Below are 23372 nucleotides of genomic sequence, written 5' to 3' on the forward strand. Positions count from 1 at the left end.
ACTTCCAAACTGTCTTCCAAAGTAGCTATACCGGCCAGGCGCGGTGGCTCACGCCTGTAATCCCAGCACTTTGGGAGGCCGAAGTGGGAGGATCACCTGAGGTCAGGAGTTTAAGACCAGCCTGATCAACATGGAGAAACCCTGTCTCTACTAAAAATACAAAAATTAGCTGGGCCTGGGGCACGAGCCTGTAGTCGTAGTTACTCAGGAGACTGAGGCACAAGAATCATTTGAATCCGGAAGGTGGAGGTTGCAGTGAGCTGAGATTGCGCCACTGCATTCCAGCCTGGGCGACAGAGCGAGACTCCGTCTCAAAAAACAAACAAACAAACAAAAAACAACAAGCCGGTGTGGTGGCTCACTCCTGTAATCCCAGCACTTTGGGAGGCCAAGGCAGGTGGATCACCTGAGGTCGGGAGTTGGAGACCAGCCTGGCCAAGATGGTGAAACCTCTTCTCTACTAAAAATACAAAAATTAGCTGGGCATGGTGGCGCATGCCTGTAATCCCGGCTACTCAGGACGCTGAGGCAGAATTGCTTGAACCAGGACCTGGGAGGCAGAGGTAGCAACGAGCAAGATCGTGCCACTGCACTCCAGCCTGGGCTACAGAGGGCGACTCTGTCTCAAAACAACAACAACAACAACAACAACAAAGTAGCTATACCATTTTGCATTCCCACCAGCAATGAATGAGAGTTCCTGTTGCTCCACATCCTCCCCAGCATTTGGCGTTGTCAGTGTTCTGGATTTTGGCCACTCTAATGGGCTTGCGGTGGTGTCTCACTGTTGTTTGAATTTGCAATTCCATGATGACATATAATGTTGAGCATCTCACATGCTTATCTGCCATCTTTATATTTTATTCAATGATATGTCTGATCAGATCTTTCACACATTTTAAAATTGTTTTCTTATTTAATTTTTTTTCTTTTGCTTTGTTATTATTGTTGTTTTGGTTTTTTGACAGGGTCCTGCTCTGTTGCCCAGGCTGGAGTGCAGTGATGTGATCTCAGCTCACTGCAAACTGCACCTCCTGGGCTCAAGCAATCCTTCTACCTCAGCATCCCGAATAGCTGGGACTACAGGCGCCTGCCACCACGCCCAGCTAATTTTTTATATTTTCAGTAGAGATGGGGTTTCACCGTGTTAGCCAGGATGGTCTCGATCTCCTGACCTCGTGATCTGCCTGCCTCGGCCTCCCAAAGTGCTGGGATTACAGGCATGAGCCACGGCACGTGGACAGTTCTTTCTATATTTTGAACAACACTTCTTTATCAGATATGTCTTTGGGAACTATTTTCTCCCAGTCTGTGTCTTGTCTTTTCATTCTCTTGACACTGTCTTTTGCAGAGCAGAATTTTTTTTTTTTTTTTTTTTTTGAGGTGGGGTCTCACTCTGTCACCAGGGTTGAAGTGCAGTGGCTCAATCTCGGCTCACTGTAACATCTGCCTCCCTAGCTGAAGCCATCCTCCCACATCAGCATCCCTAGGTAGCTGGGACCACAGGCATGCACCACCATGCCCAGCTAATTTTTTTTTTCGTGTCTTTGATAGAGACGGGGTTTTTCCTTGTTGCCCAGGCTGATCTCAAACTCCTGAGCTCAGGTGATCCACCCACCTCAGCCTCCCAAAGTGCTGGGATTACAGGCATCAGCCACCGTGCCCGGCTGCGGATCGGAAATGTTTAAATTTATGAGGTCCAGCTTATCAATTATTTCCTTTATCAGTTGTGGCTTTGATGTTGTATCTGAAAAGCATCACCAAATCCAAATTCATCTAGATTTTCTCCTATGTTGTCTTCCAAAAGTTTTACAATTTGTGTTTTACATTTAGGTCCATTTTGAGTTAACTTTTGTGAAAAGTGTAAGGTCTATGGTTCATCTTTTTTTTTTGTATGTGGATGTCCAGTTGTTCCAGCACCATTTGTTAGAAACACTTTTCTCCATTGTACTACCTTTTCTCTTTTGTACAAGATCAATTGACTATATTTATGTGGGTCTATTTCTAGGCTCTCTATTGTGTTTTATTTTGTTGTTGTTTTGTTTTGTTTTTGATTTTGATTTTTTTGGGGGGGACGAAGTTTCGTTCTTGTTCCCCAGGCTAGAGTGCAATGGTGCAGTCTCAGCTCACTGCAACCTCTGCTTCCCAGGTTCACGCGATTCTCCTAGGCTGTCATTTTGAAGTATAAAAATTTCGTGTTCCATAGGCCAAGGTGGGCGGATCACAAGGTCAGGAGATCGAGACCATCCTGGCTAACACAGTGAAACCCTGTCTCTACTAAAAATACAAAAAAATTAGCTGGGCGTGGTGGCAGGTGCCTGTTGTCCCAGCTACTCGGGAGGCTGAGGCAGGAGAATGGCGTGAACCCGGGAAACGGAGCTTGCAGTCAGCCGAGATTGCGCCACTGCACTCCAGCCTGGAGGACAGAGCCAGACTCCATCCCCCCCTCAAAAAAAAAATTTAGTGTTCCATTACCCAATCTGTGCAGAAGACATAGCTACAAGCTCAAGTCATGTGAACTTATTCCTTCTTTCATGTTCTTTCTTTCTTTATGTAGATCCAAATTTCTGATCTATATTATTTTCCTTCTTTCCTTAAAAGAATTGATGGCCAGGAACAGTGGTTTACACCTATAATCCCAGCACTTTGGGAGGCCAAGACGGGTGGATTGCTTGAGCACAGGAGTTTGAGACCAACCTGGGCAACACGGAGAAACCCTGTCTCCACAAAAAATACAAAAAAATTAGCCAGGCGTCGTGGTAAGTGCCTGTAGTCTCAGCTATTCCGGAGGCTGAGGTGGAAGGATCCTTGAGCCCAGGAGATGGAAGCTGCAGTGAGCCAAGATCGCGCCACTGCACTCTAGCCTGGGCAACAGAGTAGTGTGACCCTGCCTCAAAAAAGAGAAAAAAAAAAGAAAAAAAAGAATTTATTTATTACAAGACAGATCTACTGGCAATAAATTCTCTCAATTTTTGTTTGTCTGAGAAAGTATTTCTCCTTCAAATTTGAAGGATATTTTCACAGAGTACAGAATTCTAGGTTGGTAGTGTTTTTCTCTCAACACTCAAATATTTCACTCCACTCTTTTCCTTCTTGCATGATTTCTGAGGAGACACATGTAATTTTTATCTTTGCTTCTCTATAGGTAACATGATTTTTTCCTCTGACTTCTTTCAGATTTCTTTCTTTTCCTCTGACTTCTTTCAGGATTTTTCCTTTATCTTTGATTTCCTGTAGTTTGAAAATGTCACACTTATGTGCAGAGTTTTTGTTTCATTTCATTTGTCATTTATCCTGCTCAGTGTTCTTTGACCTTCTTGGATCTGTGGTTTGGAGTCTGACACTGATTTGAGGAAACTTGCAGTCCAATATTTCTTCTCTTCCTGTCTCTCTTTTCCTTCTGCTATTCCCATTTACATGTATGTTACACCTTTTGTAATTGCTCCACATATTCTGGTGTTTTTGTTTTTTTTTGTTTTTTTTTTGTCTTTGTTCTTTTTCTTCTCAGTTTTCGAGGTTTCTATTAAGATATCCTAACGCAAGGCCAGGCGCTGTGGCTCACACCTGTAATCCCAGCACTTCGGGAGGCTGAGGCGGGAGGATCACCTGAGGTTGGGAGTTCGAGACCAGCCTGACCAACATGGAGAAACCCTGTCTCTACTAAAAATACAAAAATCAGCTGGGCGTGATAGCACGCATCTGTAATCCCAGCTACTTGGGAAGCTGAGGTGCGAGAATTGCTTGAGCCTGGGAGGCGGAGATTGCAGTGAGCCGAGATCGCGCCACTGCACTCCAGCCTGGGTGACAGAGTGAGACTCCATCTCAAAAGAAAAAAAGAAGATATTCTAAAGCTCAGAGATTCTCTGCTTAGTCATGTTCAGACTACTAATAGGTCTATCAAAGGCATTCTTCACTTCTGTTACAGTGTTTTTATCTGTAGCATTTTTTTTTATTATTTTTAAGATTTCCACCTTTCTGCTTTCATTGCCCGTCTGTTCTTGCATGCTGTCTGCTTAATGAGAACCCTTGGCATTTTAATCATAGTTGTTTTAAATTCCTTGGCCGGGCATGGTGGCTCAGGCCTGTAATCCCAACACTTTGGGTTGCTGAGTCAGGCAGAAGATCACCTGGGGTCAGGCATTCGAGACCAGCTTGGCCAACATGGTGAAACCTGTCTCTACTAAAAATACAAAAATTAGCCCGGCATGGTGTCGCACGCTTATAATCCCAGCTACTCAGGAAGCTAAGGCAGGAGAATCACTTGAACCTGGGAGGCGGATGCTGCGGTGAGCCGAGATCATGCCACTGCACTTCAGCCTGGGTGACAGAGCAAGACCCCGTCTAAAAAAAAAAAAAAATTCCATGTCTGGCCAGACACAGTGACTCACACCTGTAATCCCAGCACTTTGGGAAGCTGAGGCAGGAGGATCACTTCAGCCCAGGAATTCGAGACCAGGCCGGACAATATGACAAAACCCTGTCTCTACTAAAAATACAAAACTTAGCTGGGCGTGGTGGCACATGCCTGTGGTCCCAGCTACTCGGGAGGCTGAGGAGGGAGGATTGCTTGGGCCTGGGAGGTGGAGGCTGCAGTGAGCTGTGATTGTATCACTGCACTCCAACCTGGGTGACAGTGAGACCCTGTCTCAAAAAATAAATAATAAAATAAAAAGTGAATAATTTAGTGGCATTTAGTGCATTCACAATGTTGTGCACTCACCACTTATATCTAGTTCCAAAACACTTCTGTCACTCCAAGAGAAAATCCTGTGCCTATTAAGAAGTTTCTCCCTGGCCAGGTGCGGTGGCTCACACCTGTAATCCCAGCACTTTGGGAGGCTGAGGTGGGCGGATCATGAGGTCAGGAGTTTGAGACCAGCCTGGCCACTATGGTGAAACCCTGTCTCTACTAAAAATATAAAAAATTAGCCAGTTGTGGTAGCATGCTCCTGTCATCCCAGTTACTTGGGAGGCTGAGGCAGGAGAATTGCTTGAACCCAGGAGGCAGAGGTTGCAGTGAGCCTAGACTGTACCACTGCACTCCAGCCTGGGCGACAGAGCAAAACTCTATCTCAAAAAAAAAAAAAAAGAAAAGAAGTTTCTCCCTATAACCCACTCTATCCCCTGGATCAGGGGTCCCCGACCCCCAGGACCACGGGCCGCACAGCAGGAGGTGAGCGGCAGGCAAGCCATCTTTACTGCCTGAGCTCCACCTCCTGTCAGATCAGTGGCAGCATTAGATTCTCATAGGAGCAAGAACCCTATTGTGAACTGTGCATGCGAGGGATCCAGGTTGCGCACTCCTTATGAGAATCTAATGCCTGATACCTGAGGTGGAGCAGTTTCATCCCCAAACCATCCCCAACCCCTTGCCCCAATCTGTGGAAAAGTCGTCTTCCATAAAACCAGCCTCTGGTGCCAAAAAGATTGGGGACCACTGCCCTGGATAACTACACATCAGCTACATATCTATCTACTCATCCCCTGATAACTACATATATGCTTTCTGTTTTTATGCATTTGGCTATTCTGGATATTTTATATAAATGGAATCACACAATATGTGACCTTCTGTGTCAGGTTAATTTCACTTAGCATAATGTTTTAGAAGCTTGTGCACGTTGTAACTCATACAGTAATCTATTCCTTTTTATTCTATGTAAATACTGTTTTGTTTTGTTTTGTTTTGTTTTTTTGAGACAGGGTCTCACTCTGTTGCTCAGGCTGGAGTGCAGTGGTGCTATCTTGGCTCACTGCAACCTCCGCCTCCCAGGTTCAAGTGATTCTCCCATTTCAGCCTCCCAAGTAGCTGGAACTACAGGTTGGTGCCACCACACCTGGCTAATTTTTTTTTTTTTTTGGTAGAGATGAGGTTTCAACCATGTTGTCTAGGCTGGTTTCAAACTCCTGACCTCAAGTGATCTGCCCGCATTGGCCTCTCAAAGTACTAGGATTACAGGCATTAAATACTAAGATTTGTTTATTCATCCATTGATGGACATTTGAGATTCCACAATTTGGTGATTGTGAATAGTGCATCTGAACATGTATGTCCATGTACTTATTTGGGTATCTGTTTGTAATTTTTTTTGGAATATACCCAGGAGCAGAATTGCTGGGTCATCTGGTAATTTTATGTTTAACTTTTTGAGGAACCGCCAGACTGTTTTCCACAGCAGCTGCATCATTTTACCTTTCCACCAGCAGTGTATGTACGAGGGCTCCAATTTTTCCATATTCTTGCCAATACTTGTTTTTGTTTGTTTGTTTGTTTTACAAGGCAGGGTCTCACTATGTTGCCCAGGCTGGTCTCAGACTCCTGGGCTCAAGTAATCCTCCCACCTCAGCCTCCTGAGTAGTTGGGACTACAGGTGTGCAACACTGCAAGTGGTGCCAACACTTGTTATTTCTGGTTTTGTTTGTTTTGTAGCATAACCATTCAAATGGGTATGAAGTTGTAACTCATTGTGGTTTTTGTTTGTACTATCTATAATGACTAATGATGTTGAGCATCTTTCCATTTAGATATATTTTTTGTATGAATGCCTGTATATCTTTTTGTTCTTTTTTTTTTTTTTTTTTTTTGAGACTGAGTCTCACTCTGTTGTCGTGTCTTGGCATAATCTCGGCTCACTACAACCTCTGCCTCCTGGGTTCAAGTGATTCTTGTGTCTCAGCCATTGAGTAGCTTGAATTACAGGCGTGCACCACCATGCTTGGCTAATTTTTGTATTTTTAGTAGAGACCGGGCTTTTCCACGTTGGCCAGGCTGGTCTCGAATTCTGGGCATCAAGTGATTCACCCATAGCCTCTCAAAATGCTGGGATTACAGGCATGAGCCACCATGCCCAGCCTGTATATCTTTTTGTATATCTTTCTTTGTGGGAATGCGTATTCAAATCCCATTTAAAACATGTTTTTGGGCCAGGCGCGGTGGCTCACTCCTGTAATCCCAGCACTTTGGGAGGCCGAGGCAGGCAGATCACAAGGTCAGGAGTTCGAGACCGGCCTGACCAATATGGTGAAACCCCGTCTCTACTAAAAATACAAAAATTGGCTGGGCGTGGTAGTGCATGCCTGTAATCCTAGCTACTCAGGGGGCTGAGGCAGGAGAATTGCTTGAACCCAGGAGGCAGAGGTTGCAGTGAGCCAAGATCACGCCAATGCACTCCAGCCTGGGCAACAGAGCGAGACAATGTCTCAGAAAAAAAAAAATACATATATATATATATATATATATGTATTTTTTTTTTGGCCAGGTGCAGTAGCTTACACCTGTAATCCCAGCACTTTGGGAAGCTGAAGTGGGCAGATTGCTTGAGCTCATGAGTTCAAGACCAGCCTGGGCAACATGGTGAAACCCCATTACTACAAAAAATACAAAAAATTAGCTGGGCATGGTGGCACATGCCTGTAGTCCCAGCTCCTCAGGATGCTGAGGTGAGAGGATTGCTTGAACCCAGGAGGTCGAGACTGCAGTGAACTTAGATCATGCCACTGCACTCCAGCCTGGGTGACAGAGCCAAAACTTGTCTCAAAAAATAAATTGGTTTTTTATCTGTTTGTTGTAGAATTGTACATTTATATATCCTGAATAAGACCTTTATCAGATATATAATTTGAAAATATTTTCTTCTACTTTTAGATTGTCTTTACACTATCTTGATAGTGTCCTTTGATGCCCAAAAGTTTTAATTTGATGAAATCCAGTTATCTATTATTTATTTTGTTGCTTGTGCTTTTGGTGTCATATCTAAGAATCCTTTGCCAACCCGAAGGTCATGAAGATTTATCTCTGTGTTTTATTCTAAAAGTTTTATAGTTTTAGCCCTTCATTCTTTGTGTATGGATTTTTAGTTGTCCTAGTACCATTTGTTAAAAACACCATTCTTGGCTGGATGCAGTGGCTCACACCTGTAATTCCAGCACTTTGGGAGGCTGAGCAGGGTGGATCACTTGAGGTCAGGATTTCGAGACCAGCCTGGCCAACATGGCAAAACCCCGTCTTTACTAAAAATACAAAAATTAGCCAGGCGTGGTGGTGCATGCCTGTAGTCCCAGCTACTTGGAAGGCTGAGGTACAAGAATTGCTTGAACCCAGGAGGCAGAGGTTGCAGTGAGCCGAGATAGTGCCAGTGAGTCAAGATCGCGCCACTGCCCTCCAGCCTGGGCAACAGAGTGAGACTCTGTCTCAAAACAAAACAAAAAATGAAAAAGAACCCCCCAAAATCACCATTCTTTTTCCTGCTGAGATCTTGGCACCTTTGTTGAAAATCAATTGACTATAGTATTTATTTCTGAACTCTTGATTCTCCTTCTTTGGCTTATATGCCTCTCCTTATGCCAGAACTACACTGTTTTTGATTGGTATAGCTTTGTAGTTAAGTTCTGAAATCAAGAAGTGCAAGTCCTCAAACTTTGTTCTTTTTCAAGACTGATTTGGCTATTTGAGGTCCTCGGTGATTGCATATGAATTTTAGGATGGGCTTTTCTATAGCTGCTAAAAAATGCCATTGGGATTTTGATAGATATTCACACTGAATCTGTAGATTGCTTTGGATTATTGCATCTTAACGATATTAAGACTTCCAACCTGTGATTGTGGGAGGTCTTCCTATTTAGGTCTTCTTTAATTTCTTCCAACAAGGTTTTATAATGTACACAATATATACAACATAACATTTAGCGCTTCAGACTTTTTTTTCTTGAGGCAGAGTCTCACTCTGTCACCAGCATGGAGTACAGTGGTGTGATCTCTTTCCTTATTGATCTTTTGTCTGGTTGATCTGTTAAAAGTAGGTGTTGAATTCTACAACTTTTTTTGAGATGGGGTCTTGCTCTGTTGCCCAGGTTGGAGTGCAGTGGCACGATCTCGGCTCACTGCAACCTCCATCTCCCAGGTTCAAGCAATCCTCCCTCCTCAGCCTTAGAGGTAATAAACAGTGAGAGCCAAAAGATTAATGTCCCTGGCACACAGTGTGGTGGAACTGGTATGTGTCCATCCACTCATGCCCTTTAGTGGCATCCTGTGTTCTTGATGCCTCGAGAGCATTGCTTTAACCACGAGTCTGTCAAGTGATGACGTCACAGTCAGAACTGGAAACGATCAGCCTGTTTTCTGTCATAGAATTTCTGGGTTCACTTCCCCATTATCTCTGGCCACAGAGACTGTCTCTGTCTCTAGCAAAGACAGTAGTCTAGAGGGTAAATGGCTTCTCTGGCCAAAGCAAAGCCTACAACACACGGAGAAACTGTATCTGGGGCCTCCTCTAGACAGGGAAGAGGATGGCTGAGGGGTTTGGGTGTCCTTACTGGGCACTCCTGAAGCCCTGAGAGTCCCCCAGCACTCCCCACCACACCACAGAACCTGACTTGCCCCTTGAAGGCTTCCATCCTCCTGCCCCAGCCCGGCGGGCCAGGACATGGCACTCCACTCTCCTCCACCATCATCTGCCAATTGTCTTTCCTGGGCCTCAGCCCTGTCAGCCATCCCCTGACACATGCCCCGCCCGTGGCTCCTCCCAGCACTCATCTTCATGTTCTTCCAGATCCAACTCAGGGCAGACCTTCGAGTCTCTGTGGGTGTGAAGGATCCTAGCTTTAGCCAAGTTCATTACCCAGAGGAAAACACTCCCATAAAACATCTGTTTCCATTCACTTCTGTAAATATGACTTTTCTTCATGAAGGATGACATGCCAAGAAAAACCACAGAGGTCAAAGCTCACTGGACACAGTGGCAGGAGGAAACCTCCCACTGAAGGAGCTTGAGAGCCCACTGCACCTCCAAGGAACCCAGAGCAGAACCTGTCCTCCGTGCTAGTGCAGCACCACCATTCCCAAACCATGGGAGGGCCACTGTGCCAGCACAGCCACCCCAGGGGATGCCCCATGGCTGTTCAGGAAGTGCCTGTCACTTGTTATAAAGCCAAACCACATGGCAACTTCAACCATCATCTATAGTAGCAAATGGTTAGGCAGCATCCAAAGGGCAGAAGATAGGAAAAAACCCAAACCCAGCAGAGGCCGGAGCTGTGAGATTTACTGAAGCCTCTTCAGCTCATTTCACAGCAACAGTGGGAGGTCCTGGCACCACAGGCAGGCTCCACTCTCGTGGGTGGTGACACCTTGCTCCCAAAGCTCTTCTTCCAAATGTGGAAACTGGGTGGAGGTCTCCAGCCTGCAACTGACAGAGCTGCACGGCAAAGAAGCCGCCAGCTACCATCCCATGCCCTAAGCCAATTCATTCCGAAGATTGAGAGGCCCCATTTCTAGGGACAGGTTCACAGAAAGCAAGGACACTTTTTCAAAGTAAATAGCTCTATCATTAACTGGATTTGAAAACTTGGGGAGAGAATGAACACCTTTCCCTCAAAGCTGTTTCCTCAAGTAAACTAGGTGTGAGGGGTGGCACTGCTGAGTGTGCAAGAGCCCACGGAACACTTGGGCAGCTTCCAGAAGCAGAGCCCTCGGTGCTTCTGCACAAACAAGGCCCTGGCCTACTGGGGCAAGCCCTCGGGCCACTCTGCTCTCTGTGGAGCACAGGGAAGGCCAGCGTGGCTGGTGACTGATTCTAATTTTGTGCTAAATAAACTACTATTTTATTCCAGATTCTAACACAGACAAGCAGAAAGCAAAGGTTTAAGGTGTTTGGGGAGGAAGAAAAATTAGTTTTTATGAGCAAGTCTACATATTCCTCCATAAGTCAGGCTGAGTGGGAGGACAGGGGTGTGTAAACCCCAGTGCCAGTGCTCCAGGGGAGGCCACTCCAAAGGACTCTGTGGGGAAGCTCAGGGTCCTAAACTCTGAAGACAGATGATATTAGACCCTTGACAGCAACAAGGGTCATGTCACTTGCCCTTTGGGATGCATCCCCCAGCATCTCATCTCCCTAGAGCATGATGGAGAACAGCCAGCCATGGAAGAGAGGCAAAGCCACACCAAGACCAATGGCACATGGTGACCACTGGCTTCTCTGCTGCCTGTGGCCTTGCATGCTGAGATTCCAGCTCTTCCCCCTCCTCAATCAAATGACTACACATCGGGAACTTTCAGGGCCTTGGACAAATTGTCAGAACAGAGGATATCACATCTCTGAGAGGCTACTGCATCCCCCACAAAGCTGCAGAAGAGAAAACAAGCTGATGAACATTTCAACATTCACAGTGTGTAGATTTAGCTTTCATTTTATTTCAGTTATAAAACGATTGCCAGAACACAAAGTTTTAGAAAAACACACAAACACGAGTTTTTATTCCTTTTTTAGCTGCAGAAAATAAATACAATCACATATTCCATATGCTTGCCTACAAAAGCATCTCTAAAAATGTCATTTACTGGACTTGACAGTATAATCTTTTCGGCTTTTCAATTGCAGGTATCATACAGATCATTTTATTTTATTAACTTTTTAAGCACTTGGCTCAAGCAACTTTGGAAAAAGGCTTTGTGAGCTTACAAATCTTATTCCAAGTGTTATTTTTTAAACAGTTAAAACTAAAACAAGGTCTTACCTTTTCAAAAGAGGAGAATAAAGTTTTTCTTTTATAAAAATTGCTCCCCAAACTCACAAACACCCAAACCGACATAAAAAGTTGGTCTATCTTCTTAGGAATCAATAAGAAGTGAGGTTACAGGGGAGAGGGAGGAACAAGCATGACAGTTCCTGTGAAATCTATCCCACCGAGCAGTCACTCTTATGTTTCCAGTTTGGCCCTCGGGAGTTTTCCTAAAGGAAAACTCAGTCATCTAAGCCTATGTTTCTGAAAAGGTAGGACATGGACTCCCCATTGTGGATCCGACGGATCGCCTCTGAAAGGATCATGCTGATATCCACAGTTTTAATCTTGGGGCACTGGAGCTTCTGGACTTCATGTGGAATTGTATTGGTGACCACCACCTGTGAAGCAAGAGAAAAAAACCCAGAGCATCAGAAAGCCAAGTAGCTTCATGGTTTGATCTGGAAATGTGATAGCTTCTCAAATCTGAGGCTTGCCACGACAGGAAAACACAGTGGATCTATGTCTCAAGTCAATGTTTCAATTATTTATTTATTTATTTTTAGACGGAGTCTTGCTCTGTCGCTCAGCCTGGAGTGCAGTGATGCCATCTCAGCTCACTGCAAGCTCTGCCTCCCGGGTTCACGCCATTCTCCTGCTTCAGCCTCCCAAGTAGCTGGGACGACAGGCGCCCGCCACCACGCTCAAGTAATTTTTTTGTATTTTCAGTAGAGACAGGGTTTCACCGCGTTAGCCAGGATGGTCTCGACCTCCTGACCTCATGATCCGCCGGCCTCGGCCTCCCAAAGTGCTGGGATTACAGGCGTGAGCCACCGCGCCCGGCCTGTGTTTCTTAGGTTAAGATTTGATAACCTCACACCCACTAGGACAGGTACGGCAAAAAAAGATAATAACAAGTACTGGAGGGATGCAGAGAAACTGGAGCCCCCCACTCACGGCTGTGGGAATGTAAAATGGCGCAGCTGCTTTGAAAAACAGTCTGGCAGCTCCTTGAAAGTTTAAACATGAAGTTACTGTATGACCTGGCAGTTCTAAACCTAGGTACATATCCAAGAGAAGAGAAAACACATGTCCACACAAAAACTTGTACACAAATGTTTACTGCAGCACCATTCATAAGTTAAAAAGTAGAAAAAAAATTTTTTCTATCAACATGAAATACGAAGAGAGAGACAAAATGTGGACTATCCATGTAACAGAGCATTATTTGATCATAAAATGGAGTGAAGTATTGATTCATGCTCCAACATGGATGAACCTTGAAAATATTATGTTGAGTGAAGACAGCCAGACACAAAAGACCACACATTGTATAATCTCATTTATATGAAATGTCCAGAACAGGCAAATCTAGAGAGACAGAAAGCAGATTAGTGGTTCCCAGGGACTAATGGCAGTGAGAGAAAATGTGAAGTGACAGCTAATGGGTATGGGGTTCCTTTCTAGGGAGAAGAAAATGTTCTAAAACCAACTATGGTAATGACTGCACAACTCTGAACATTCTAAAAACCAACGAGTTGTACACATTATTATTATTATTATTATTATTATTATTATTATTTGAGACAAGAGTCTCATTCTGTCACCCAGGCTGGAATGCAGTGGCACAGTCTCGGCTCACTGCAGCCACTGCCCCCTGGGTTCCAGTGATTCTCTTGCCTCAGCCTCCCAAGTAGCTGAGATTACAGGCGTGTGCCACCACGCCCGGCTAATTTTTGTATTTTTAGTAGAGACGGGGTTTCACCCTGTTGGCCAGGCTGGTCTCCAACTCCTGACCTCAGGTAATCCACCTGCCTCGGCCTCCCAAAGTGCTGGGATTACAGGCGTGAACCACTGCACCCAGCCCTTGAATCGTTTCTCAGCCACAAAAGATCTCAGTCTTGTCCTGATTCTCTGTAACTAAAGATCAAGATGTGCCAAAAGCCCAGGCAGCTGTACCCACACACACCCAGACCCTGTTACCTCATCAATGGCAGACTCTTCAATCAGCCGGGGGGCGTCAGAAGACAACAAGCCATGAGTTGCCATCACAAAGATCTTATATGCACCTCTTTCCTTCAGGGTCTCTGCTGCAGCAAGAAAGCTGTCAACATCATCAATGATGTCATCCTGCCAAAGCACAGATGGAAAAGAATGTATATGAGCACTTCTACAATAACAGGTTAGACAACCAGGAAAAAAAAAGGGTCTGCCTACATTTACTGTGAAAAATCTGCTCTTCCACTTGGCCTTGTGCAGACGGCATGGCCCCATGTCCCCATCACCGTGCCCCATGGCAGCCCTCCAGTACTTTCACACGAGCCTCTTCCTGCACAGCACCTGCCACTATCGGAGCTATCTCCCACCACACTCCAGGCTCCCAGGGGTAGCAGTGTTTTCTGCACCATAACTGGCCAACATTGTGCTGTCACAATGCAGGTCACACCAGAAATGATGGAGGTATAATTTTCTTTTTTTGTTTTTAATGCACAGAAAAAGTGTTAAAAGATGTTTTTGACTCTGGGTAATAGAATTATGGGTGCCTCTTTCCCCCCACTTCTTCTTGCTACTTTCCTTATTTCCAAATTTTCTCCACTGAGCATATGGGAAATATGTTTTTTTACATGTTATTACAATGGAAAAAATAATAATGATTATTGTTTTTCATAATAAAATACCCAGTTCAGTGGTTTCCAATCTAGAGACTAGATTCCCAGGCTCCCAGAGTTATTTTAAACCCATTATGGCATCAAACGTTGTCTAGAGTTGAATAAATATTCGTGTATTTATTTTACATACATATTATTACTCTTTAATTGCATACTGATGTTACTATGATCAAAAATTTACATATAAAGGCCAGGCGTGGTGGCTCATGCCTGTAGTCCCAGCACTTTGGGAGGCTGAGGTGGGAGGATTGCTTGAGCTCAGGGGTTCAAGACCAGCCTGAGCAACATGACGAAACCCAGTCTCTACAAAAACAGAAAAGCAAAAATTAGCCATGCATGGAGGTACGCACCTGTAGTCCTAGCTACTTGGGAGGCTGAGGCAGGAGGATTGCTTTAGCCAGGAGGTAGAAGTTGCAGTGATCTGTGATCAAGCCACTGCACTCCAACCTGGGCAGCAGACCCAGACCATACCTCAAAAAAAAATACATACACACACACACGCTACTTTAAAAGTCCTACTAGTAAAATGGTACAGCCATTTTGGAAAACAGTTTGACAGTCTCTTATAAGAGTATATTTGCAACTACCATGCAAACCAACAACTGCATTTGTAAGTGCAATTATCCCAGAGAAATTAAAACTCTGTTCACACAAAAACCTATACATGAATGTACATAGCGAGTTTTATGTATAATAGCCCCAACCTGGAAATCATCCAAATGTCCTTCAACAAATAAACTCTGGTACCTCTATACCATGGGATACTGCCCAGCAATAAAAAGGAATAACATATTAATATACAAAACAACCTGGATGGATCTCAGGGGAATCATGGTAGGTTAAACAAAACTCAAAAGGTTATATACCATAGATTCCATTTATATGACATTCTTGAAATAATAATTAGAAAGACAGAGGACAGATCAGTGGTTGCCAGTGCCGTGGCTTGAATGTTTTTGTCCCTCCAAAATTCATGTGTTGGAAACTTATTCCCCAGTGCAACAGTGTTGGGTGGTGGGGTCTTTGGGAAAGTGTTTAGGTTGTGAGGGATCCACCATCAGGAATGAATTCATGTTGCTATAAAAAGGCTTGTGGGAGTGGGTTCACCTCTTTCCTGGCCTTCTGAACGAAAGTTCATTCCTTTTTGTCCTTCTGCCTTATGCCATGTGAGGACACAGCAAGAAGGCCCTCACCAGACCAAATGCTGGTGCCATGATTTGGACTTACAGCCTCTAGAGCTGTTAGAGAATAAATTTCTTCTATTCTTTATAAACAACCTAGTCTCAGGTGTTACAGCAGCACAAAGTGGACAAAGACACAAGGGGTTGCAGATTGGGTGGGAAGCATGTCAGTGTAGCTATGAAAGGAAGCATGAGGGTGCCTTGCAGTGAAGGAGCAATTCTGTGTCCTGACTGTGGTGGTGGTTCCACAAAGCTACCCATGGTAAGACTGCATTCTCTCTCACACACACACACACACACACACACACACACACACACACACACACTCACTCACTCACTACATGCACAACTGGTGCTGTCTGAAGGACCTATGTGGCTGCGGCACTGAGAATTTTCAGGCTGTGTTATTGTACTATAGTTAAGATGGAGGATGCTGGGTAATGAATATACAGGATGTCCCTGTGTATTTCCCCCTACTTCCTGTGGATCTATAATTACTTCAAAATAAAAACGTGTTTTTAAAAAATGCACTGGCGGCCGGGTGCAGTGGCTTGCGCCTGTAATCCCAGCACTTTGGGAGGCCAAGGCGGGCAGATCACGAGGTCAGGAGTTCGAAACCAGCCTGGTGAATATGGTGAAACCCCGTCTCTACAAAAAAAAGTACAAAAATTAGCCGGACGTGGTGGCGTGCACCTGTAGTGCCAGCTACATGAGAGGCTGAGGCAGGAGAATTGCTGGAACCCAGGAGGTGGAGGTTGCAGTGAGCTGAGATCACGCCACTGCACTCCAGCCTGGGTGACAGAGCGAGACTTTGTCTCAAAAAAAAAAAAAATAGAAATAAATAAATTAATTAATAAAAAATGCAGTGGCACTAGAACGGGGGGAAAGGTGCTACTGAATCCACAGCACCTTGTTACTATAGACTTTGCCAACTAAGGAATAAGTAATGGACAGCTATTACCCTGGAGGGTGACGTGAGAGATTTTCTTATTTTTTTTTTGAGACAGAGTCTTGCTCAGTCGCCCAGGCTGGAGTGCAGTGGCACAATCTCGGCTCACTACAAGCTCCGCCTCCCAGGTTCATGCCATCTCCTTCCTCAGCCTCCCGAGTAGCTGGGACTACAGGAGCCCACCACTACGCCCGGCTAATTTTTTGTATTTTTAGTAGAGACGAGGTTTCACCGTGTTAGCTAGGATGGTCTCGATCTCCTGACCTACACCTGTCTCAGCCTCCCAAAGTGCTGGGATTACAGAAGTGAGCCACCGTGCCCGGCCCCAGAGAGATTTTCTAACCTGAAAAGGGTGCGTACAAAATTATCAAGCACTGGGGATAATGTGGGGCACCCACTATGGAACTTGGGAAATGGGTGTGACCAGTTTGGAAACAATTTGGCAGCACCTTGTAAAGTTAAAAATGTGCATACCTTCAGACCCAACAACCCCACTCCCAGGCACCTTGAAACTCTCACACTTTTGCACCAGAAAATAGGCACAAGGATGTTCAAAGCAGTACCATTGCCTCAATCAGTTGTGTAGCAGTTATACCAAAGACACAACACGTAGCAGTGAAAAAGAATAAAGTACAACTTCCTGCCACTACACAGGTAAATTTCAATAACAGTGTTGAGCAAGAAAGTCCCAAAGTACACAAAGACATCATTTACATAAACATCAAAGACAAGAAAAAAAGGCAGCATTTAAGGCCACAAGCCCTCATGGCTGACTACAGGATCAAGATGGGCAGCTTTCACATCAGTGACAACCTCTGAGGCAAAGAGACCAGGGTAAGCCCAGAGGAGGCCTCTAGGTACCTGGTGATGATCTATGCCTCAAGTGAGCTAGCGGGTACCCAGTGTTCATTCTATTCTTTAAAATATACAGGCATGAAGTGCACTCTTTTTGTGCACTGGTCTTATGATGTGTGAAAGGATGCATGTTTCAAACAGTTATAATCAACTTTGTAGTTTACTTTTTTTTTTTTTTGAGATGGAATCTCACTCTTTCGCCCAGGCTAGAGTGCAGTGGCACAATCTTGGCTCACTGCAACCTCCGCCTCCCAGATTCAAGCGATTCTCCAAGATCAGCCTCCCAAGTAGCTGGGATTACAGGTGTGCGCCAACATGTCCAGCTAATTTTTGTATTTTCAGTAGAGATGCGGTTTTACCATGTTGGCCAGGCTGGTCTTGAACTCCTGACCTCAGGTGATCTGCCTGCCTTGGCCTCCCAAAGTGCTGGGATTATAGGCATGAGCCACTGTGCCCGGCTTGTACTTTACTTTGATCACAGAACAATATCTCATGTTATGACAGGATGACTTTTTTTTTTTTTTTTTTTTTGAGACACAGCCTCACCCTGTCACCCAGGCTGGAGTGCAGTGGCATGATCTCGGCTCACTGCAACCTCTGAGCCCCAGGCTCAAGTGATCCTCCCGCCTCAGCCTCTCAAGTAGCTGGGACTGCAGGTATGTGCCACCAAGTTCAGCTAATTTTTGTATTTTTTGTAGAGACGGGGTTTCACCATGTTGCCCAGGCTGGTCTTGAACTCCTGAGCCCAAGCAATTGGCCTGCCTTGGCGTCCCAAAGTGCTGGGATTACAGGCATGAGCCAACGCGCCCAGCCAGTAGTTAGCAATTTTAAAATAAACAATAGCATTTTCCAATTTCTGGGCCAAAGCAAACATTTAGCACAAGGCACCAATTTAATAAGAATTATCTGGCCATACTACTATCCTTAGGCCTTTATATGCCCAGAATTAACAAATAAATTGGCCAGGTGCAGTGGCTCACGCCTGTAATCCCAACACTTTGGGAGGCCGAGGCAGGTGGATCACTTAAGTTCAGGAGCTTGAGACCAGCCTGGCCAACATGGTGAAACCCCATCTCTACTAAAAATACAAAAATTAGCCAGGTGTGGTAGCAGGCACCTGTAATTCCAGCTACTTGGGAGGCTGAGGCAGGAGAATCGTTTGAACCTGGGAGGCAGAAGTTGCAGTGAGCCGAGATTGTGCCACTGCACTCCAGCCTGGGCGACAGTGAGTCTCTGTCATAAAATCAATCAATCAACAGAATAACAATGGCAAATACTAGAATTAATAATAAAAGAGGTCTACATACCACGATGATGGCAATTCTTCCTCCAACATCACCCACAACCGTGATTGGGGGCTTTTCTTTAGGAATCAGCACTGGTTGGAATAAAACACACACACCAAAATTTTTATATTAAAAAGTAAAACAAAACTTTAAAGAAGTTAATATCTCAAGATAAAAACATTCAACCAACTAGGAATACAAGGGAATTTCCTCAATCTGATTAAGGGCAACTACAAAAACCCACAGCTAACTTGATACTTTATGGCCGAAGGCCAAAAGCTTTCCCCTAAGATCAGCAACAAGACAAGAATGCCCACTGCACCACTGCCATTCACCATCATACTGGATACTCTACCAATGGTAATTAGACAAGAAAACGAAATGAAAGGCATCCAGATCAGAAAGGAAAAGTAAAACTATCTCTATTAGCAGATGACATGTTCCTACATATTGAAAATACCCAAGAATCCACAAATCCACCTACCAAAGCTAATATACGAATTCAGCCAAGTTGCCAAGTACAAAATCAACACACAAAATCAGCTGCTACATAGCAGCACTGAACAATCAAAAGAGGGAATTGAGAAAGCAATTCCACGCCAGGCGTGGTGGCTCACGCCTGTAATCCCAGCCCTTTGGGAGGCTGAGGCGGGCGGATCACGAGGCCAGGAGATCGAGACCTTCCTGGCTAACATGGCGAAACCCTGTCTCTACTAAAAATACAAAAAAAAAAAAAAAAAAAAAAATTAGCCAAGTGTGCTGGTGGGCGCCTGTAGTCCCAGCTACTTGGGAGGCTGAGGCAGGAGAATGGCGTGAACCTGAGAGGTGGAGCTTGCAGTGACCAAGATCATGCCACTGCACTCTAGCCTGGGTGACAGAGCAAGACTCTGTCTCAAAAAATAAATAAATAAAAATAAATAAATAGATAAAAATAAAAAAGTAAAAAAAACCCCTACAGAATGGCAGAAAATATTTGCATATCATGTATCTGGTAAGAGTCTAGTATCCAAAATATATAAAGTAGGCTGGGCATGGTGGCTCATGCGTGTAATCCCAGTACTTTGGGAGGCTGAGGTGGACAGATTGCCTGCCTGAGTTCAGGAGTTTGAGACCAGCCTGAGCAACATGGCGAAACCCTGTCTCTATAAAAAAATACAAAAATTAGCAGGGCGTGGTGGTGCATGACAGTAGTCACAGCTACTTAGGGGGCTGAGGTGAGAGGATCACTTGGGCCCGGGAGGTCAAGGCTCCAGTGAGCCACGACTGCACCACTGCACTCCAACCTGGGTGAGAGAGTGAGGCCCTGTCGCAAAAAAAAAAAAAAAAATTATATATATATATATGCGCCATATGCCAAAATATATAAAGAACTTTTATAATTCAACAAAAAAAGACAAACCTAGTTCAAAAATGGGCAAAGGATTTCAACAGATATTTCTCCAAAGAAGATATACAAATGAAGTCATTAGCCATTAGGGAAATGTTTATCAAAATCACAATGAGATGCCACTTTATGCCCACTGGGCTGGCTACAATAAAAAGTAGAAAATAAGTGTTGATGAGGATGTGGAGAAACTGGAATCTTTGTACATTACTGGTAGGAATATAAAATGGTGCAGCTGCTGTGAAAAAAGAGTCTGGCAGTTCCTCGAAAAGTTAAACATACACCAAGTGACGCAGCAATTCCGATACCAGGTATAGACCATGAGAAATGAATCATCTATCCACACAGAAAACTCATACATGAATATACAGAGCAGCATAGCCAAAAGTGGAAACAACCCAAATTCCTTTCAAATGCTGACAATGAAATATTATCCAGCCACCAAAAGCAATGAAGTACTGACAAGTGCTATCACACGGATGAACCTCAAAAACAGGCTCAAAGAAAGAAGCCAGATACAAAAGCCCACATATTATATGATTCCGTTTATATGAAGTGTCCAGATTAGGCAAACATCCACAGAAACAGAAAGGAGGTAAGTGGTTGCCAGGGGCTGGGGGACGGGGGCATGGTGAAACTACTTAATGGGTGCAGGGTGTTCTTCTGGGGTAATGAGAAGTTTTGAAACTAGAAAGAAATGGTAACTGCACAAAACTGTGAATATACTGAAAGCCAGTAAATTTTATACTTTAAAATGGTTAATTCTATGTTATGTGACTTTGACTTCAATTTTCTTTTAAGGCAATGTCACAAAAGAAAAAGTGAAAGTACTGTTCTAGATTGGGACTTTTCAACTGCTGAGATCTTGGGCCAGACACGTTTATGCTGCAAGGGACCACCCTATGTACTATGAGAAGTTTAGCAGCATGTTTGGCCTCTACTCACTAGATGCCAGTAGCCACCCCCTTGATTGTGACAATCAAAACTATCTCCAGACATTTCCAAATGACCTCCAGGAGACAATATCCACTCCCTAATTGAGAACCACTGCTCTAGATTGAAAGAGATGAAAGACATATGACAACCAGAGGCAATGTGTGACCCCAGGTGAGCATCAGGAGAGGACAAAAAAGTGTAACAAAACAAAGCAAAGCAAGATAAATTACAGAACTGAAGTGACTTTTTACATTTTCAACAGTCCTACTACCAGGACACTTGACCTCAATGCTGGTGAAAAAGTATAATGAATCACCCACTAGGAAATCAATTTGACAAAAAGCCTTATATTCATACCTTCTGACTCATTAATCTCACTTTTAGAAGCTTGAAATGAAATAAGCCAAAGTATGGGAAAAGTGTTTTATCCACATATATTTCCTGCCACATTATAAGGGCAAAGAACAGAAGAAAACATAAAAACCCCAAATTAGACTGTGGTTGGGCAGTCTAAGCCGCATTCATACGATGGGTTATTAGCCATAAAAATGCTGTTTACAAGAGGCTGAGGTGGACAAATCGCTTGAGCCTGGGAGGTCAAGGTTGCAGTGAGCCGTGATTGTCACTGCACTCCAGCCTGGGTGACAAAGTGAGACCCAGTCTCAAAGAAAAAAAAAAGAAATTGCTGTTTCCTGTGAAAGTTTCTGGTGACCTGAGATGACACGTCGGGCAGCTGGGAGGAGGAGGCAGCAACATGCACAATTATGTATGAAACATGCATCGCAGCTCTATGAAAATAAGGGTGAAAAACTAAAAAGAGGCTCACCAAATTAAAGTGGTGTGTCTTTGAATAGTGGCATCAAGCACTAATTATTATTTTCTTCTAACTTTTATGGATAATATTTTCAAATATTATATATAGTGCTTATATTCTGAAAAAGTATTTTCATTGTTTTTTAGTAGGCATATTTTCATCTATAAGAAATCAGAGGATACAAAATAATTTTTAAAATCTAATACTAAATAACAAAATCTTTATATTCGAGATGCTAAGAATGCTTTCTTTTCCCTTCATATATTATTTGCTAGTACCTTAAAAAAGTATTCTATGCAGGGTGTCCAATCATCAAATGTGTAAAAACAATCGAATATTTAGGATCTGTGAAACTAAAATTCTGCTGCATTCCCAAAGACGGCCTGTAGTGATCACTACTTGAGTCAAAACATAAACATAGAAACATTATAATTAAAATTATGAATGAAACATAAAGATCCCATGAGTAAAGAAATATTAGAAAGAACATAGAGATCACCGAGTTCTATGAACTCATTTCCAGATGGGAAACCTGTAGTTCAGTGTCTGCAGTCCAGAGTCCACTCCCAAAGGCCACACCAAAAGCTAACGCCCAGCAAGTTCCAAAGAAGCAGCATTCATCTAAAGACTGCCAACGCGTTCCTCATCACAGCCCATGCGCTTACAGGACTGAAGAGGAACATATATTCTTCCATGCTCCCGGGCATGGCTCATCTCACCAATGGTCCCAGCCAGCCCTTGCAGGGTTCTGCTGAGGTTCCTAGACACAAGCCCCTCTGAGGCCAGGCAAGGATCCTGAAAGGGAGCGGCAGCCCCAGGCCTACCCCCCAGCACCAACAGCCTGGGCACGTGAGGCTGTGAGAAATGCACACACAAGCAAAAGGCTTTGAGGTCCTGAGCCAAACGCTTTATTAACACCCTCCCAGCCCCAAATCCTGAAACCTGGCTCTATCTCCTGCCTTCCTCCTCCTTAAATCCCCATTACTAAGTCCAAGAGACCCAAGAGCACAGTGGAAAAAGCACAGGTTTTAGTCAGACATGTCCAGCTTGTCACTATGTGACTGCAGGGAAGTCGCTTTCTCTTTCTGATCCTGTTTATCTATAAAGTGGAAAATCATCACTCAATTAAAAGGGCTGTACTGGAGACTAATACACTAAAAATGTTCATTCCCTCCTGCTATCTTTTTTAGAGACAGGGTCTGACTCTGTCACACAGGCTGGAGTGCAGTGGCACCATCATGGCTCACTGCAGCCTCGACTTCCTGGGTTCAAGTGATCCTTTCACCTCAGACTCTCAAGTAGCTGGGATTACAGGCACACCACCATGCCTGGCTAATTTTTTTTTTTTTTTTTTTGAGAGGTAGTCTCACTGTGTTGCCCAGGCTGGAGTGCAGTGGCACAATCTCAGCTCACTGCAACCTCTGCCTCCTGGGTTCGAGTGATTCTCCTGCCTCAGCCTCCTGAGTAGCTGCGATTACAGGCACGAACCACCACACCTGGCTAATTTTTATATTTTTAGTAGAGACAGGGTTTCGCCATGTTGGTCAGGTTGATCTTGAACTCCTGACCTCATGATCCACCCACCTCGGCCTCCCAAAGTGCTGGGATTACAGGTGTGAGCCACTGCGCCCAGCCGCCTGGCTAATTTTTAAACTTTTTGTAGAAACAGGGTTGTGCTATGTTGCCCAGGCTGGTCTCAAACTCCTGGGCTCAAGCAAACCTTCCACTTTAGCCTTCCACAGTGCTGGGATTAAAGGAGTGCGCCAAAGTACCTGGCCTCCCTCCCATTGTCTTTTTAACTT

At 44.3% G+C, this 23372-nt stretch overlaps 1 protein-coding gene across 9 annotated transcripts in view; it reads right to left on the reverse strand.

Moving 5' to 3' along the window:
- Positions 1-11168: 11168 nt before the first annotated feature.
- PRPSAP2 (phosphoribosyl pyrophosphate synthetase associated protein 2) overlaps positions 11169-23372 on the reverse strand; it is a 76108-nt gene continuing 63904 nt past the window's right edge. For all 9 annotated transcript variants that reach the window (XM_031011269.3, XM_063706610.1, XM_031011268.2 and 6 more), the window contains 3 exons: positions 18458-18528; positions 13480-13626; positions 11169-11897 (listed from right to left, as the gene is read on the reverse strand). In XM_031011269.3, the coding sequence (XP_030867129.1) occupies positions 11739-11897; positions 13480-13626; positions 18458-18528 (377 nt within the window). In that variant the 3' untranslated portion in view covers positions 11169-11738. The remainder of the gene's footprint in view (positions 11898-13479; positions 13627-18457; positions 18529-23372) is intronic.

Source organism: Gorilla gorilla, chromosome 4 (assembly GCF_029281585.2).
Source record: "Gorilla gorilla gorilla isolate KB3781 chromosome 4, NHGRI_mGorGor1-v2.1_pri, whole genome shotgun sequence".
Classification (NCBI taxonomy): domain Eukaryota; kingdom Metazoa; phylum Chordata; class Mammalia; order Primates; family Hominidae; genus Gorilla; species Gorilla gorilla.